The following is a 16370-nucleotide window of genomic DNA, read 5'->3' as shown; positions in this document are numbered from 1 at the left end:
TCCTTTTAAGACATAAGAACGTAAGAAAAAGGAGCAGGAGTAGGCCACCTGGTCCCTCGCGCCTGCTCCACCATTTAATATCATGGTTGATCTGATCATGGACTCAGCTCCACTTCCCTGCCCACTCCCCATAATCCTTTATTCCCTTTAAACCAACCTCTTTGACCAAGCTTTTGGTCACATACTCTAATTTGCCATATGTCTTCCAATAACCCTGTGAAGCGCCTTGGGATGGTTTACAAGTTGTTGTTTGTTGGCAGCTCTGCGCAGCTCACCGGCTCCACGGAAATGAGGCTCGAGCCCAAATAACGAGAGCGACTCGGGCTTCACCATTGAGGAGCCGGTATCAAACCCTGCAACCAGCAGTAGGTGCGCTTGAATTTCTAGGGTAATGTGTTCATCTTAACTACACAATCAGACCACAAGATCTTTGTGAATAGCAAAACTGATTATTGTGTTTGTCATTCAACAAAGTATGACTTTTCAGCTCCACATGTTTGGGTTAAGAGATGATCTTAATAAATCATCCGGTACCATTTGTTCCACTTTGTAGAGTAGGTTATTTTTCCTGGAGTTGAATAATACTATACCAAATCTGATAAAGGGATATCCTGTTTAAAGATGTAGAAACACATTCAACGTGTCTTCTTTGTGTGCTTCCTTTCGCTTGGGTCCAAGTTGTACAAATTATCTTCTTTGACCTGTCTGGCACAAAATGTAACTAGTTTTAATGAATACTAATCACATTTCTAGACTGCGGTCCTGAAGAGAAATTTGGACTGGTCATGGGGTAATTGCTTTGTTAACAGGATGCAGACTCCCATTCAGAGGATTATAGATTTAAATCCTAGTCTTGAAAGCACTTCATATTAGAATCTCCTGTTTGTGTGTGGGAGAGCATGGGGTTCAGAAGAGACGCCGTCCTAGCAGTACAATCTCTGTTGACAGCTCAGGGAACAACATTGATAGCCATTGACTAGTCTGATCCTGATCAAAAAAAGTGTAGCTAACAGTGATGTGATTTTGGGAGAGGGATAGTGAGAAGGAAGAATATATCAGCTGATCAATTAATAAGCAATCTGGTGAGGTGGGGGGTGGGGGGTGGGGGGAGGTGTGATTAGCTGAAATAGTGGGCTCAAATTTGACCCAGCCCTTTTTTCGGCACAGTCACCAGAGATGCACCGACTTTGTGGGCTGAAAACGACACTGAAAAAATCTCCCCCGATTCTGGCCGATGTGTTGCCTCTCCCGGGGTTTGGCGCGGCGTGGCCAGTTGATTGGGGAGCAGAGCTAGGGCCCTGCGCCAGAAACAGTGCCGGCAGCTCTACACATGCGTGTTGGAGTGTGCGCGCATGTGCAGTAGCTCCTGCCCCCAGCCTCTGTGTGTGTGTGTGTGTGTGTGTGTGTGTGTGTGTGTGCTGCAGAGTGAGATCTGATGCATCCCGCCCCTATCCCAGGCCGAGTGGCCTGCCGCACAGGCCGGTCCGCTGCCTTCACGGGCTAGAAGGCCACAACAAGCAGGTTGGTGCAGGGCCCAAGCTGGGGAGGTGGGGTTGTGGGGGTGGTGGTGGGGGGGGAGTTTTGATCCGGGGGAGGGAGGGAGTTTTGATCCGGGGCAGGGGGGTGAAGTTTTGATCGGTGGGGTGGGTAGGGGAGTTTTGATCCGGGGGAGGGGGAGGGGATGGGAGGTTGGATCCGGGGCAGAGGGGGCGGGCGGGAGTTTTGAAGTTTTGATCCGGGGGAGGGGGTGGGGGTGGGGGAGGGGGTGAGTTTTGATCCGGGGGAGGGGGTTCGGGAGGAGGGGGGGTAGTTTTGATCCGGGGGAGAGGGGTAGTTTTGGTCTGGGGGTGGGGGAGGGGGAGTATTTTTGATCCGGGGGAGGGGGTTGGGGAGGGGGTAGTTTTGATCCGGGGGAGGGGGTGGGGGAGGGGGGTAGTTTTGCTCCGGGGAAGGGGGGTAGTTTTGATCCGGGGAGGGGGTGGGGGTGGGGGAGGGGGGTAGTTTTGATCCGGGGGTGGGGGAGGGGGGGTAGTTTTGATCCAGGGGAGGGGGGAGTTTTGATCCGGGGGAGGGGGGGAGTTTTAATCCGGGGGAGGGGTGGGGAGTTTTGATCCGGGAGAGGGGGGAGGGGGGGAATTTTGATCCGGGAGAGGGGGGTGGGGGAGGGGGGGAATTTTGATCCGAGGGAGGGGGGTGGGGGAGGGGGAAATTTTGATCCGGGGGTGGGGGAGGGGGGGAGTTTTGATCTGGGGGAGGGGGGAGTTTTGATCCGGGGGAGGGGGGATGGAGTTTTGATCGGGGGGGGGAAGAGAGGGGGATTCCGAACCGCAGGTGGGTTCGATCACCGACCTCATGGGGGTAGGGTTGTTTGTAATGGCAGGCTGATGGTGAGTGAGCTTAGGCGGCTCGGAGAACATAAGAATTTTAGCAGGAGGTACTTCTATTTTTTATTTGGACATTTTGAAAAAATTATGTAAGAGTGATGGCACTGTCAGGATTTGTGGAGACTACAAGGTTACGATCAACTGAGTTTTGAAACAGGATCAGTACCTGTTACCGAAGGCTGATGACCTTTTTGCAACGCTAGCCGGGGGGAAGTCGTTCACTAAACTGGATCTGACGTCGGCCTACATGACACAGGAGCTGGTCAAGACGTCGAAGAAACTTACGTGCATCCACACACATAAAGGACTGTTTATCTACAACAGGTGTCCTTTTGGAATTCGTTTGGCTGCAGCCATATTTCAGAGGAATATGGAGAATCTACTGAAGTCCGTCCCTAGAGCCGTCGTGTTTCAAGATGACATCCTGGTCACAGGTTGTGATACCGCCGAACATCTGAACAACCTGGAAGAGGTATTACATCATCTGGACAAAGTGGGACTCAGACTGAAACGTTCGAAGTGCGTTTTCATGGCACCATAAGTCGAATTCCTGGGGAGGAAAATTACTGCTGACGACATCAGGCCGACGGACTCAAAAACCAAGGCCATCAAAAATGCACCCAAGCCTTAGAATGTAACGGAGCTGCGTTCGTTCCTTGGTCTACTCAACTACTTTGGTAATTTCCTACCTAGATTGAGTACTTCATGAGCCACTGCACATGCTGCTAAGAAAAGGCGACAATTGGGTTTGGGGTGCATCTCAAGATAGAGCTTTTGAGAAAGCTACTAATCTGCTTTGCTCTAACAAACTGCTGGTACATTATGATCTGTGTAAGCATCTAGTAAGCTACTAATCTGCTTTGCTCTAACAAGCTGCTGGTACATTATAATCCGTGTAAGCATCAAGTATTGGCCTGTGATGCTTCGTCATATGGAGTTGGTTGCGTACTCCAACAAGCTAATGAGTCAGGTAAACTACAACCTGTTGCGTATGCTTCCAAAAGTTTGTCAAAGGCAGAAAGAGCTTACAGCATGGTAGAAAAAGAAGCATTAGCCTGTGTGTATGGGGTTAAAAAGATGCATCAGTACCTGTTTGTTCTTCGGTTTGAACTGGAAACAGATCACAAACCATTTATTTCATTGTTTTCAGAAAACAAAGGTATAAATACCAATGCATCGTCCCGCATCCAGAGGTGGGCGCTGACATTATCTGCCTATAATTGTCATTCGCCGTAGACTTGCCACCAAAAATTGTGCCGATGCACTGAGCCGTCTGCCGTTGCCCACATCGGAGGTGGAGGTGCCACAACCTGCAGACCTACTGTTAGTTATGGATGCTTTTGAAAGTGAAGGAACCCCTGTCACGGCTCAACAAGTTAAGACCTGGACCAGCCAAGACCCGATATTATTGGTTGTGAAACGTTGTGTCCTTAGTAGTGATTGGTCTGCCATACCCAAGCAAATGAGTGATGAGACCAAACCTTACAACTGTCGCAAAGACGAACTATCCATTCAGTCAGATTGTTTACTGTGGGGTAATCGTGTTGTTATGCCTTAAGAAAGGCAGAGAGAAATTTGTACATGATCTACATAGCACTCATCCCGGCATTGTCATGATGAAAGCCATTGCCGGGTCTCATGTATGGTGGCCTGGAATTGACTCTGATCTGGTATCAAGTGTGCATCAGTGCAACACTTGCATGCAGCTACGTAAAGCACCAGCGGAATCGCCGCTGAGTCTGTGGTCGTGGCCATCCAAACCATGGTCCAGGATCCACATTGACTTTGCAGGTCCCTTCCTGGGAAAGATGTTTTTAGTTGTGGTGAATGCATATTCCAAGTGGATAGAGTGTATAATCATGTCATCCAGTACATCCACAGCTACCATTGAGAGCCTTCGTGCCATGTTTGCCACTCATGGTCTGCCTGACATCGTTGTAAGCAACAACGGACCTTGCTTCACTAGTCTGGAGTTTCAAGAGTTCATGAAACTCAGTGATATCAAACATATGAGGTCGGCACCATTCAAACTTCATCTAATGGTCAAGCAGAGCGTGCTATCCAAACCATCAAGCAGAGTATGAAACGTGTAACTCAAGGTTCACTGCAGACTCGCTTGTCATGCATTTTGCTCAGTTACAGGACAAGACCCCACAAGCTTACCGGGGGTCTCCACTGCTGAACTATTGATGAAGAGAGGTCTCAAGACCTGGCACACTCTCGTCCACCCTGACTTAAACAATCATGTTGAATACAGACGTCAAAGTCAGCAGTGGTATCATGATCGCGCTGCTGTGTGTTGTGACATTTCTGTTAACAATCCTGTGTATGTACTAAATTATGGCCAAGGTCCCAAGTCGATCGCTGGTACTGTTACGGCCAAGGAGGGTAACAGAGTGTTTATCGTCAAGCTCCAGAATGGGCAAACATGCAGGACACATGTTGATCAGATAAAGCTGCGGCACACGGATGAACTGGAACAGTCTGAGGAAGACACAATCAGTGACCAACCAACCTACCCTCAGTCATCAGAGGACTCTGCTGTTATCAATGAATCTGGACTTTCAATCCCTGACATAGTCATTGCCACTCCCATCAGATCGGCTACCCAGCCCCCAGTCATACCGGACTCAGAACGCTCGCCCAAGGCTGGAGTTGAACTGAGACGATCAACTCGGGAGCGGAAAGCCCCGGACCGTCTTAATTTGTAAAAGGACTGTTACTAATATCTTAAAGGGGGATATTGTCATGTATGTATGCTTGGGTTTACTAGTCACCAGGTGGTGCCACTGTCGGAGGTCATTGGGCTGTACGCACATGTGTGCGGCCCAGGTATAAAAGGCAAGCCATCATGTAATGTAATCACTTTGGGCCCTAATAAAGCAGAGCCAGGTTTGTACATGTTAGTTTACAGTATTCAGTCTATCGAGTTATTACATACATAACACAACATACCGGATACTTTCCTTTATTAGCCGAGGCATAGAATATAAGAGCAGGGAGGTTATGCTTAAATTGTATAAAACACTAGTTCGGCCACATTTAGAGTACTGTGTACAGTTCTGGTCACCGCATTACAGGAAAGAGGTGATTGCACTAGAGAGGGTACAGAGGAAATTTACGAGGATTTTGCCAGGAGAATTTTAACTGAGGAAAAATTGGATAGGCTGGGGTTGTTTTCTCTGGAACAGAGGAGGTTGAGGGGAGACTTAATTGAGATGTATAAAATTATGAAGGGCCTAAAATGGATTGGAAGAATGCATTTCCTTTAGCAGAGAGGTTAATAACCAGGAGGCATAGATTTAAAGTAATTGGTAGAAGGATTAGAGGGGAGTTGAGAACTTCTTCCCACCCAGAGGGTGGTAGAGGTTCTGGAAGTCACAGTCTGAAAGCGTGATAGAGGCAGAAACCCTCAGAGCATTTAAAAAGTACTTGGATATGCACTTGAAGTGTCATAACCTACAAGGCTACAGACCCAGAGCTGGAATGTGGGATTAGGCTGGATAGCTCTTTTTTGGCCGGCACGGACACAATGGGCCAAATGGCCATCTTCGGTGCCTTAAATTTCTATGATTCTATAACTTTAGCATATGGCTGGTATAATGCTTTGCAAAGGACCTGCATATTGTATGAGCTTTAAAGTCAAGTTGACAGCTCTTTCAAAACCATAAATCCATTTTGGGAATTACAAAATAAAACTATAAAATTATGTTTTATAGTCAGGGAGACATAAACAACATTCAATCAGATTGCAAAATCAGAATGTTTATTGAAAATATAATATACTGTAGATCATACTTAAAAATGTAGTCATGAGAGTTGGTGACCTCATATAACTTGGCTCACTACTAACATCTAGGGGCTTTAAAATGCTTGTACTTTAAACATTTCTTCAAACAAATTTTCAATTGCGTAATTCCAATGGCCATGTTGAGAAAGAGTTAAGAGAAGATTAACTGTACATCCTGGCAGCTTGAGAAGTGGCATGTGGTTTGGCGGGGGGTGGTGCGGTAGAATGTTGATTTTGTTTTGAATATACTTTCTTCCCAATTTGCTTAGCCAGAAGTAGTACTGTTTTACTGGAAAGCTTGTGCAGTGTTTCTTAATCAAACAATTCTGGGATATATTTCATTTAAAAACATTAGTATTACAACACAATACTTCCTGGCATCTCAAAGTCAACTGAAAGGAAAGAACATAAGAAATAGGAACAGGAGTAGGCTATATGGCCCCTCGAGCCTGCTCCGCCATTCAATAAGATCATGGCTGATCTGATCATGGACTCAGCTCCACTTCCCTGCCCGCTCCCCATAGCCCATTATTTCCACGTCGTTTAAGAAACTGTCTCTTTCTGTCTTAAATTTATTCAATGTCCCAGCTTCCACAACTCTCTGAGGCAGCGAATTCCACAGATTTGCAATCCTCAGAGAAGAAATTTCTCCTCATCTCTGTTTTAAATGGGTGGCCCCTTATTCTAAGATCATGCCCTCGAGTTCTAGTCTTCCCCCATCAGTGGAAATATCCTCTCTGCATCCACCTTGTCAAGCCCCCTCATAATCTTATACATTTCGATAAGATCACCTCTCATTTTTCTGAATTCCAATGCGTAGAGACCCAACCTACTCAACCGTTCCTCATAAGTCAACCCCCTCATCCCCGGAATCAACCTAGTGAACCTTCTCTGAACTGCCTCCAAAGCAAATATATCCTTTCGTAAATATGGAAACCAAAACTGCACGCAGTATTCCAGGTGTGGCCTCACCAATACTCTGTATAGCTGTAGCAAGACTTCCCTGCTTTTATACTCCATCCCCTTTGCAATAAAGGCCAAGATTCCATTGGCCTTCCTGATCACTTGCTGTACTTGCATACTATCCTTTTGTGTTTCATGCACAAATATCCCCAGGTCCCGCTGTACTGCAGCACTTTGCAATCTTTCTCTATTTAAATAATAACTTGCTCTTTGATTTTTTCTGCCAAAGTGCATGACCTCGCACTTTCCAACATTATACTTCATTTGCCAAATTTTTGCCCACGCACTTAACCTGTCTTTGTTCTTTTGCAGATTTTTGTGTCCTCTTTACACATTGATTTTCCTCTCATCTTTGTATCATCAGCAAACTTGGCTGGGCTGGTATCCAGCCACAATTACATTATCCTCCCTAACCTTGCTGCTTTTGGTTGTTCGAGCTATCCGTGTGCTGCTTAAATTATGGCTTGTTCTATTACAAACAAACTTTTATTGGCTGAGGCATGTAACATAAGAGCAGGGAGATTATACTTAAATTGTATAATACTTTGGTTAGGCCACAGCTGGAGTACTGCGTGCATTTTTGGTTGCCATATTATAGAAAGGACGTGATTACAGTAGAGAGGGTGCAGAGGAGATTCACTAGGATGCTGCCTGGAATGGAGAATCTTAGTTATGAGGACAGATTGCATAGGCTGGGTTTGTTCTCATTGGAACAGAGGAGGCTGAGAGGAGACTTCATTGAGGTGTACAAAATATTGAGGGGCTTGGACATAGTGGATAGTAAGGGCCTATTTCCATTGGTGGAGGGGTCTATTACGAGGGGGCGTAGTTTTAAGGTGGTTGGTGGAAGGTTTAGAGGGGAGTTGAGGAGGAGCTTCTTTACACAGAGGGTTGTGGGATCTGGAACTCGCTGCCTGGAGGAGTGGTGGATGCAGACATCCTTACCACTTTTAAGAGTTAGTTGGATGGGCACTTAAAGTGCAGTAACCTGCAGGGTTACGGACCTAGAGCTGGTAATTGGGATTAGACTGGATAACCTCTTGTTGGCCGGCGCAGATAAGATGGTAAGTACTGCAGGGAATCGAATACGGCCAGGGTGATCTCCTGGACTAGTTTCGATCGCCTGGATGGGCCGGAGAGGAATTTTACCAGATTTTTCCCCTAAATTGGCCTGGGTTTTTATCTGGTTTTTGCCTCTCCCAGGAGATCACATGGCTCCAGTTAGGGTGGAGTGTAGAAAGTTTCACTTTAAAGGGTGTCGCAGTTGTGTGGGGCAGACTGGTTGGGCTGGGCCTCCTTCTGCGCTGTAAATTTCTATGTTTCTCAAAGCTAGGAATCTGCAGAATAAATTTATAGACTTGAGGAAGGGAGGTTTGTTTGTGATTTTTTTTGGCACTTTATTTGTTGCATTTTGGAGTAAGATTTTTATTTGTACATAAATATTTGCTGATCTGTATTCTACTTCAAATGAGAGAATCTACCCTAAGTTGGAATAAAAAGTCTAATAAGTTATATATGTTTGTAACAGTCTGTCATTAACAAAATATACTTACTTTCTGACTCTTATTTCTTGCTATGCTATACTTTCCTGAGCCTAAAGATTACTACAATCTTCCTCTTTTATCTTAACATCAACATTAACCCTATGCTGAGTATGAGTAATTGCTGGGCCCCAAAGCATTTAATTGTGGGATGGGATTTCTAATCAGTCTACGCTCCATATTTAAGTTTATTGACTTCAATGGAAATGAAAAACGAGAGAGATGTATAATGAGCAGCTGATCCGATATTGTCCATTTTACACTAGTGCCCAAAGTCAAAATTACCTCAGGGACTTCAGACCAAGTGTAGTTTTCAGGTGAATCTGGGCTGTGGGGGTGGGGGGGTGGGAGATTAATTGGACCATGGTGCGTAAATGTATTTCTGTTGTCATTTTGAAGCCATACATTCTGTCCCCCATACATTTCCATTATAAATTCCTATGTCCACATTTATACTGGAAACTGCCCATCTAAAATAGTTATACTGTAATTGTACCCTCGGCAGTGGTGGCAAGGCAATCCACTGCTGCTGAAGGGGTTCACCTCCAACTGGGTGTGGTGTGACTCTGCTGTGGTCAGGGGGATGATGGCAATGGACTCCAGCATGTCATAGTGAGTTTTGCTGCCTATCATTTGATGAGGAAATCTTTGTACCTGCTGTTCAGCTAGCAAGGGCTCAAACCTGCACTTGACTGTTGTCTAATGACCAGCTGCTTATTATACTCTGGGGGGAGGTAAGCAGACTTCCTTTGTGGTAAAGGTGGCTTCAAGATGGCAGACTTGATGGAAGTTTGGAACCAAAAAACCCTCTGTGGTAGCCTTGGTAATCTTATGCTTAGCCAAGCAGATCTGCAATACTCTGAACTAAGTAATGAGGTAAGGTTAGAATAACTTGGAATCTTCAATCTTGAAAGGAGGTAAATAGGAGAGCACCTTAGAGATATACAAGATACTAAGTGGAATACAACTAATTAATTTTGAGCACTGTCAGCAAATTGTGCCACCACTGTTATTAAGTTATACAAAGGATACAAGTTCTTCACAGTGATTAATACTAGTAATGTTCTTCTGAGCAGGATAGTGGAGGTAAAATGTGATCTAATTCAAGAATCCTAAGTGTCTGTATCGGGAGATGTGTCCAGTGTATTGCTATTGCTTGAAAGGGAGTTGTTTTCATGTTGATTTATTTGGTTTTCTCCAAAATAATTCCTTGTGGGTCTAGAGTGGTTGGCTGGTTACGTTAGACAAAGAGCCAGTTTATTAACTGTGATTGTCCCAACAAGGGGTCCTGTTTACCAGATGCTCAGCACTGCTTTGTCCTGAGGAGGTATGGATTGTTTAGCTAAAATTTATCAGGCTATCTCTGTACCAATGAAACTAAATTTGGTTGCTAGCTCTGTAGCTCTGTCACTGTAAGAAGCATTTCACAGCAGGTCAGCTCTGATTAATAGTGATCATTATCTGTCTTTGTATAATCACAATTTTTGACTAATTGTGGAAGTTACCTTTTGGATATACCTTTTGTCCCAGTTTAGATTTCAGAACAAGATGGGGGTGTATTTTTGAAGTTCGGTATGAAAGTCTTGTAGTGAATCTCTGCTTTGTCAAACAGTTGATGAACTGGAGCTAATGGAACACTACTTGATTCTCCCAGATGTGTGTGCAAAGTTATTAAAATTACTGACACTTTGGGATGTTTTATTACTTTAAAAGATGGTTTAAAGAACTGGCAAGAAATTAAATATTTCTTTAGTGTATTCACTGCTGGGAATTTCAGTGTTTACTCTTTTGTTTAATTTTACTTCATAAACCTGACTTGTATTTTGTAGCTTGAGATATATGATCTATCGGGTTGCTATTTGACCATCAGTCAGTGAAATCAGGAGCTCAAGGTGGTAATCCACCTTTAATGTCACTGTGTATCTAATTGGTAAAAGTTTCATTGTTCACACAGTAGCCCCATCCCAATTGTTTTACTGCTTTGAAAGATACGAAGGAATGAGATAATTGGGGTGGTAACGTATCGTACGTCATCAGTGTACAGAGGATGTTTCCACTCATGGGGGGAATGTAGAACTAGGGGGCACAGTTTTAGAATAAGGGGTCGCCCATTTAAAACTGAGATGCGGAGGAATTTCTACTTTGAAGGTTGTAAATCTGTGGAATTCTCTGCCCCAGAGAGCTATGGAGGCTGGGTCATTGAATATGTTTAAGGCAGAGATAGACAGATTTATGAGTGATAAGGGAGCAAAGGGTTATGGGGAGCAGGCAAGGAAGTGAAGCTGAGCCCAAGATCAGACATGATCTTATTGAATAGCGGAGCAGGCTTGAGGGGCCAAATGGCCTACTCCTGCTCCTCATTCTTATGTTCTTATATTTTCTGTTCAGTCCCTCCTGTTAATACTCTGGATGCCTGGTTCACACTGCTGTATTTTGTCAAGGGTTCTATGGCCAGGACAAGGAGATGGGAACCATATTTCTCTGGTACCTCAGTAGGGTGAAAGTACAGGAGAGCTGAGGTCATTGGTGCACACTGAGTGGATGTAAAGTAAATCATGAACCTTTTTGATTTTTTTTAATATAACTGCAAGTTAAATTTTAATGACGTTCACCTGGATCGCTAAATTCCTTATTCATCTGCCAACCCACCTAATAATCCTCCATTTGGACTGTATTTCCATAGAATCATAGAATAGTACAGCATGGAAGGAGGTCATTTGGCCCATCGCGTCTGCGCTGGCTCTTTTGAAGAGCAATCCAGTTTGTCCCACTTCCCCGCTCTTTCCCCATATCCCTGCAATTATTTCTCTTCAAATTTTTTAATTAGCACCTACTATTCCTATATCTAAGGTGTAATACCTCACTTTTTTTATTAGTTTCTGGGATGTGGGCGACGGTGGCAAGGCCAGCATTTATTGTCCATCCCTAATTGCCCTTGAGAAGATCGTATGAGCCAGCTTCTTGACAGTCCTTGTGGTGATGGTACTCCCACAGTGCTGTTGGAGAGGGAGTTTCAGGATTTTGGCCCAGTGATGATAAAGGAATGGCGATATATTTCCATCAGGATGGTACGTAACTTGGAGGGGAACTTGCAGGTGATGGTGTTCCCATGTGCTTGCTGCCCTTGTGAGGTCGTGGGTTTGGGAGATGCTGCCGAAGAAGCCTTGGCGAGTTGCTGCAGTGCATCTTGTAGATGGTATACACTGCAGATACGTTCTGCCAGTGATAGAGAGAGTGAATGTTTAAGGTGGTGGATGGGGTGCCAATCAAGCGGGCTGCTTTGTTCTGGATGGTGTCGAGCTTCTTGAGTGTTGTTGGAGCTGCACTCATTCAGTGGAGAGTATTCCATCACACTCCTGACATGTGCCTTGTAGATGGTGGAAAGGCTTTGGGGAGTCGGGAGGTGAGACATTCGCCGCAGAATACCCAGCCTCTGACCTGCTCTTGTAGCCATATTATTTATCTGGCTGGTCTAGTTAAGTTTCTGGTCAATGGTGACCTCTAGGATAATGGGGGATTCAATGATGGTAATGCCGTTGAATGTCATGGGGAGGTAGTTAGATTCTCACTTGTTGGTGATCGTCATTGCCTGGCATTTGTGTGACACGAATGTTACTTGCCACTTATCAGCCCAAGCCAAACTTTGTTACATCATCCTTCAGCTGCCATTGTTCTGTTGCTTAATGCTTCTATTTCCTTGTGCACTTTTCTACTTCACAGTTCACTTTATCATGCATCGGTTCTGGGACCATTAGTAATAATAAGGAATGAAATTGCTAAAGAAATGTGATTCTTGATATGGGCACCTTTGTTTTGTTTTTTCTTGGTAAATGGAGCTTGCTGCTTTAAAAATAAATGAATTGGAAATGCTATTTGAACTACTTTTGATTTATACATTTTTCTTGCTTTCCAGAACTCGATAATTCTGAGACGAATGAAAGGTTCAAGTTTAGCATTGTGACAAGAATTCCAGAGGTACGTGATCATCTCAAAGATGGTGTGTTCTCTTCACTTTCTTTTTTCTAACTCCTCAACTGTCACTATTTTTATAAAGCATGAAATGAGAAATGTCTATTCAGCAAATGAAACCCATTCCTATTACTAGCCATATACAATGGACTTTAACCCATCTGCTCAATCTATGAGGTAACCTTCTACCTAAACTCGACCTGATCTTCAATGTTAGCAGAACTACAAGCATTAGTCTAGATTATGCAGTCATGTTCTCGATTGGATCTTGAATGCTCAGACCTTTGACTGACACAAGATTGCTACTAACTGAGCTAATTTGGTAGAACTGGAGAGTAAATGCCTTCCACAACAAATAGAGATGGGGAGCAACCTCTATACCAGTCTAATTGTTTGGTTAACACTTGAGTTAAAAGCTCAATGGGAGGATTTCTGAACTAATTTGGCAAATCTGGATAGTTACCATTTATAAAAGTTTTGTTGTTTATATTTTAGGTAATATTTTGTAAAAATGCTGCAAAAGCTATTGGATTAATCTTGGATTTTGAGCCAATGGTATGTTCTGTCTTATAGACTATTGGACAGAAGATCTGTCACCTCTGGGATCATCCAGTCAGTTCATCCTGCATTGCTAGGAACTACGTGGAAGCCCTCCTGAGAAAACTTTGCACCCAACAGGTGAGCAGTAAAGTTTGTTGTTGCATACATAAGAGCCTTCTGCTTGTCCTCTTGTTCAGTGTGTGTTCTGTCTTCCCAGTATACATACATCACCATGCTTGATCTCCAAATCAAGGTACTGTGGGCAAAGCTTGTTTTCCAGATATGGACTGCACAAACACACTTTTTGTAGGGATACATTCCACTTGCCTAAATCCAGAAAGCTTAAGTATAAATTGTCAACAGGCTTGGGAACCTCCCTGATAAATTCAGGGCATTGCTGGCTTTCACAGCACAGTTTACACACTGCACTGGTAAACCTTCTGCTGCTTGATCAGCTAGCATCACCCTATCTTTTTGGTCATTTGCTTGTGGGTCACATGGAGCTGAGCAAGAGAAGAATCCGAGCCCACAGTGACTTCTTCATCTCTCCAGGTTCTCCAGCCAGGCTGGCATGTCATCCAGTTGCAGTGTCCTGGATTACTGCAGTCCTGTTTAGCTCAGGATGATAATGGATTATCAAATCTGTGAAGAAGGATTGACTCGGTTCCCATCTTCTTTTGCAGTTGTCAACTTGGAGCCAGAACTCCTGCTCACCTACATGTACCCCACCAAGAGAATAGTCACTAGTTGGTCATATACTTACATTTTATTGCCTTTTTTGTGGGAGATGAATTTATGGATTTAAGATGAGGGACAGGATAACTTTCTTACTCTTGTCACCCAGTTGCAGCATTCCCCAGATAAGTTACAGCGCTGTTTCTTAACCTCATCCTCAGAAAGCCAACTGTTATTGCACCAGAGCAATTTTTTTTCCGATTCCAGTATTAGTCATTCTTTTACTTTTTCTGAATGTAATTGCCAATTAGGGGCAAATTACAGAAATGTTTGTGTTTTGACCTAAAGCTTAATAGGAATTGCTAAACAGTGGGTCCTACGTGATGATGTTCTGAGGGTGAGGTTGGGACTGAGGCACATTGTGAGATAGAGTAAAAGGAGGTTCAGTATGCATTTGACCACTGACTTGGAAGTGCTTAACGTTTTCACAGACTACCTAAAGTGAAGTAACAAACCGATAATGTCACATAATCAGAGAATACATGCCTTGCAGTGGACTATATAGTACGCGTTTTGTATATGTGTGTATGTATACTGTGTATGTATTTGTATGCAGAGATGTTTTTAAATTTGCAACTAGTGCAAATCTAAGAATTTCTTGGTTTAATGTATTTGTTCTTTGTTCTATTTGTACTGTAGTCCAAACATGTTCAGTCCTTTTAAAATGAACAGTTAGAATAATTAGGAACTGATTTTTGATGCCTGATTTGACTTTATACTTGTAAGTGTGGATGCATGGGTTGTCTAGTTTATCGGATGGCAATGTCATTTGTACCATAGTTGAGTTGATGCATTTATGGGATGTAATTTATTTTCAATAAAATACAATTGTAATAATGCTTGTTAAGAGATCCTGATGTGTGAAAGCAATATACTTTGGCATTGGCTTAATTGGAGTAATCATTTTAATATTTCTTTACAATTATGCTACAATAGAATCTTTTCATACAGTTAAATTAAACTAATGATTTTTGTCAATTTCTCTTTAGAAATCAAAAGATTTTTCCATAAGGGAACGGTCTTCATTTGAGTCTGGATTTTTGCCACTGACTTACCTAGCAAGAATCTTAACAGAAGTGGAAGATCAAGGCAAGTATGATTACCTGTCTTTGGTGTATCTTTATCTACTTAATCCAAAGTATGTTGGCCTTTATTGCAAGGGGGTTGGAGTATAAGACTAAGGAAGTCTTGCTGCAATTGTACAGGGCTTTGGTGAGAACACATCTGGAGTAGTATGTACAGTTTTAGTCTTTTTACTTAAGGAATGATATACTTTCCTTATGAGGGGATGCAACGAAGGTTCACTAGATTAATTCCTGGGATAAGAGGACTGTCCTATGAGCTGAAATTGAGTAGAATGGACCTATACTCTCTGGAGTTTAGAAGAATGAGAGGTGATTGATCTCATTGAAACGTAGAAAATTCTTAGAGGGTCTGACAGGTATATGCTGAGAGGAGGCCTCCCCTGGCTGGCGAGTCTAGAACTATGGGTCATTGTCTCAGGATAAAGGGTTTAGTATTGAGATGAGGAGAAATTTCTTCACTCAGAGGATTGCGAATTGTTGGCATTCTCTAACCCAGTGTGAATCTTTGAAATTCTCTACCCCAGAGGGCTGTGGATGCTCAGTCAATGAGTATATTCAAGACTGAGATCGGTAATTTTTTGGGTACTAAGGGAATCGAGGGATATGGGAATATGGTGGGAAAGCAGAGCTGATGTAGAAGTTCAGCCATGATCTTATTGAATGATGGAGCTGGCTCGAGGGGCTGTATGACCTACTCCTCCTATTTCTTATGTTATGACTCTCTACCTATAAGGACATGCCTGGTTTCTCTGAGCTACTTGCCATAATGACATGATGGGTAACCCACCCTGTGAGGAACTGTCAATGTAAACCCACATCACACCACTGTATGGCACTGCATGTTGGAGTCCAGCAGGTTGCACCACCTTTCCTTCACTAGTTGTACACTTAAAAAATATGAATTTTATTTCTTTTTGCAGCATTAAATCCTTTTGAAGAGCAGGAGAACGTGGATGCAAAGTTTGTGGAAGAAGTAGCACTGAAACAAACATTAATTCTTCTTGGTCTTGAAAATAAATAGAATGATATAATTTAAAGTTGTGAAATTACATTAAAGGGGAAAACTTCAATATTGCCAATAACTATCGAGACCTATTATGATTTTTTTGTTTTGTTTAAGGCTACATGTAAAATTATAAAAGTGACCAAGATAACATGCAACATGACTTGTTAGTAAAAACGGAGAGCAGGTTGCCTCTCAACCATGTAGCTATGGATTCCACTCAATTGCCAGTGTTAATTCTATTTGCAAGTGTTGATTTGAGTTGAGATTTTTCAGATTCTAGATTAAGCTGCTCCAACTTACTATTTAGAGCGATGCATTTCAAAGAGAATGTTTGTTCAAACTACCTGCCAGCTTATT

At 43.3% G+C, this 16370-nt stretch overlaps 1 protein-coding gene across 1 annotated transcript in view; it reads left to right on the top strand.

Annotated features, from left to right (window-relative positions):
• Positions 1-16043, top strand: part of gsap (gamma-secretase activating protein) — a 124026-nt gene extending 107983 nt beyond the window's left edge. Inside the window, 4 exon segments of the mRNA XM_070896738.1 lie at positions 12592-12653; positions 13221-13325; positions 14912-15011; positions 15928-16043. Of these exon segments, the coding sequence (XP_070752839.1) occupies positions 12592-12653; positions 13221-13325; positions 14912-15011; positions 15928-16043 (383 nt within the window).
• Positions 16044-16370: the final 327 nt, after the last annotated feature.

The sequence above is a fragment of the Pristiophorus japonicus genome, chromosome 13 (assembly GCF_044704955.1).
Source record: "Pristiophorus japonicus isolate sPriJap1 chromosome 13, sPriJap1.hap1, whole genome shotgun sequence".
Lineage (NCBI taxonomy): Eukaryota > Metazoa > Chordata > Chondrichthyes > Pristiophoridae > Pristiophorus > Pristiophorus japonicus.
This window is presented reverse-complemented; position numbering and strand designations above follow the sequence as displayed.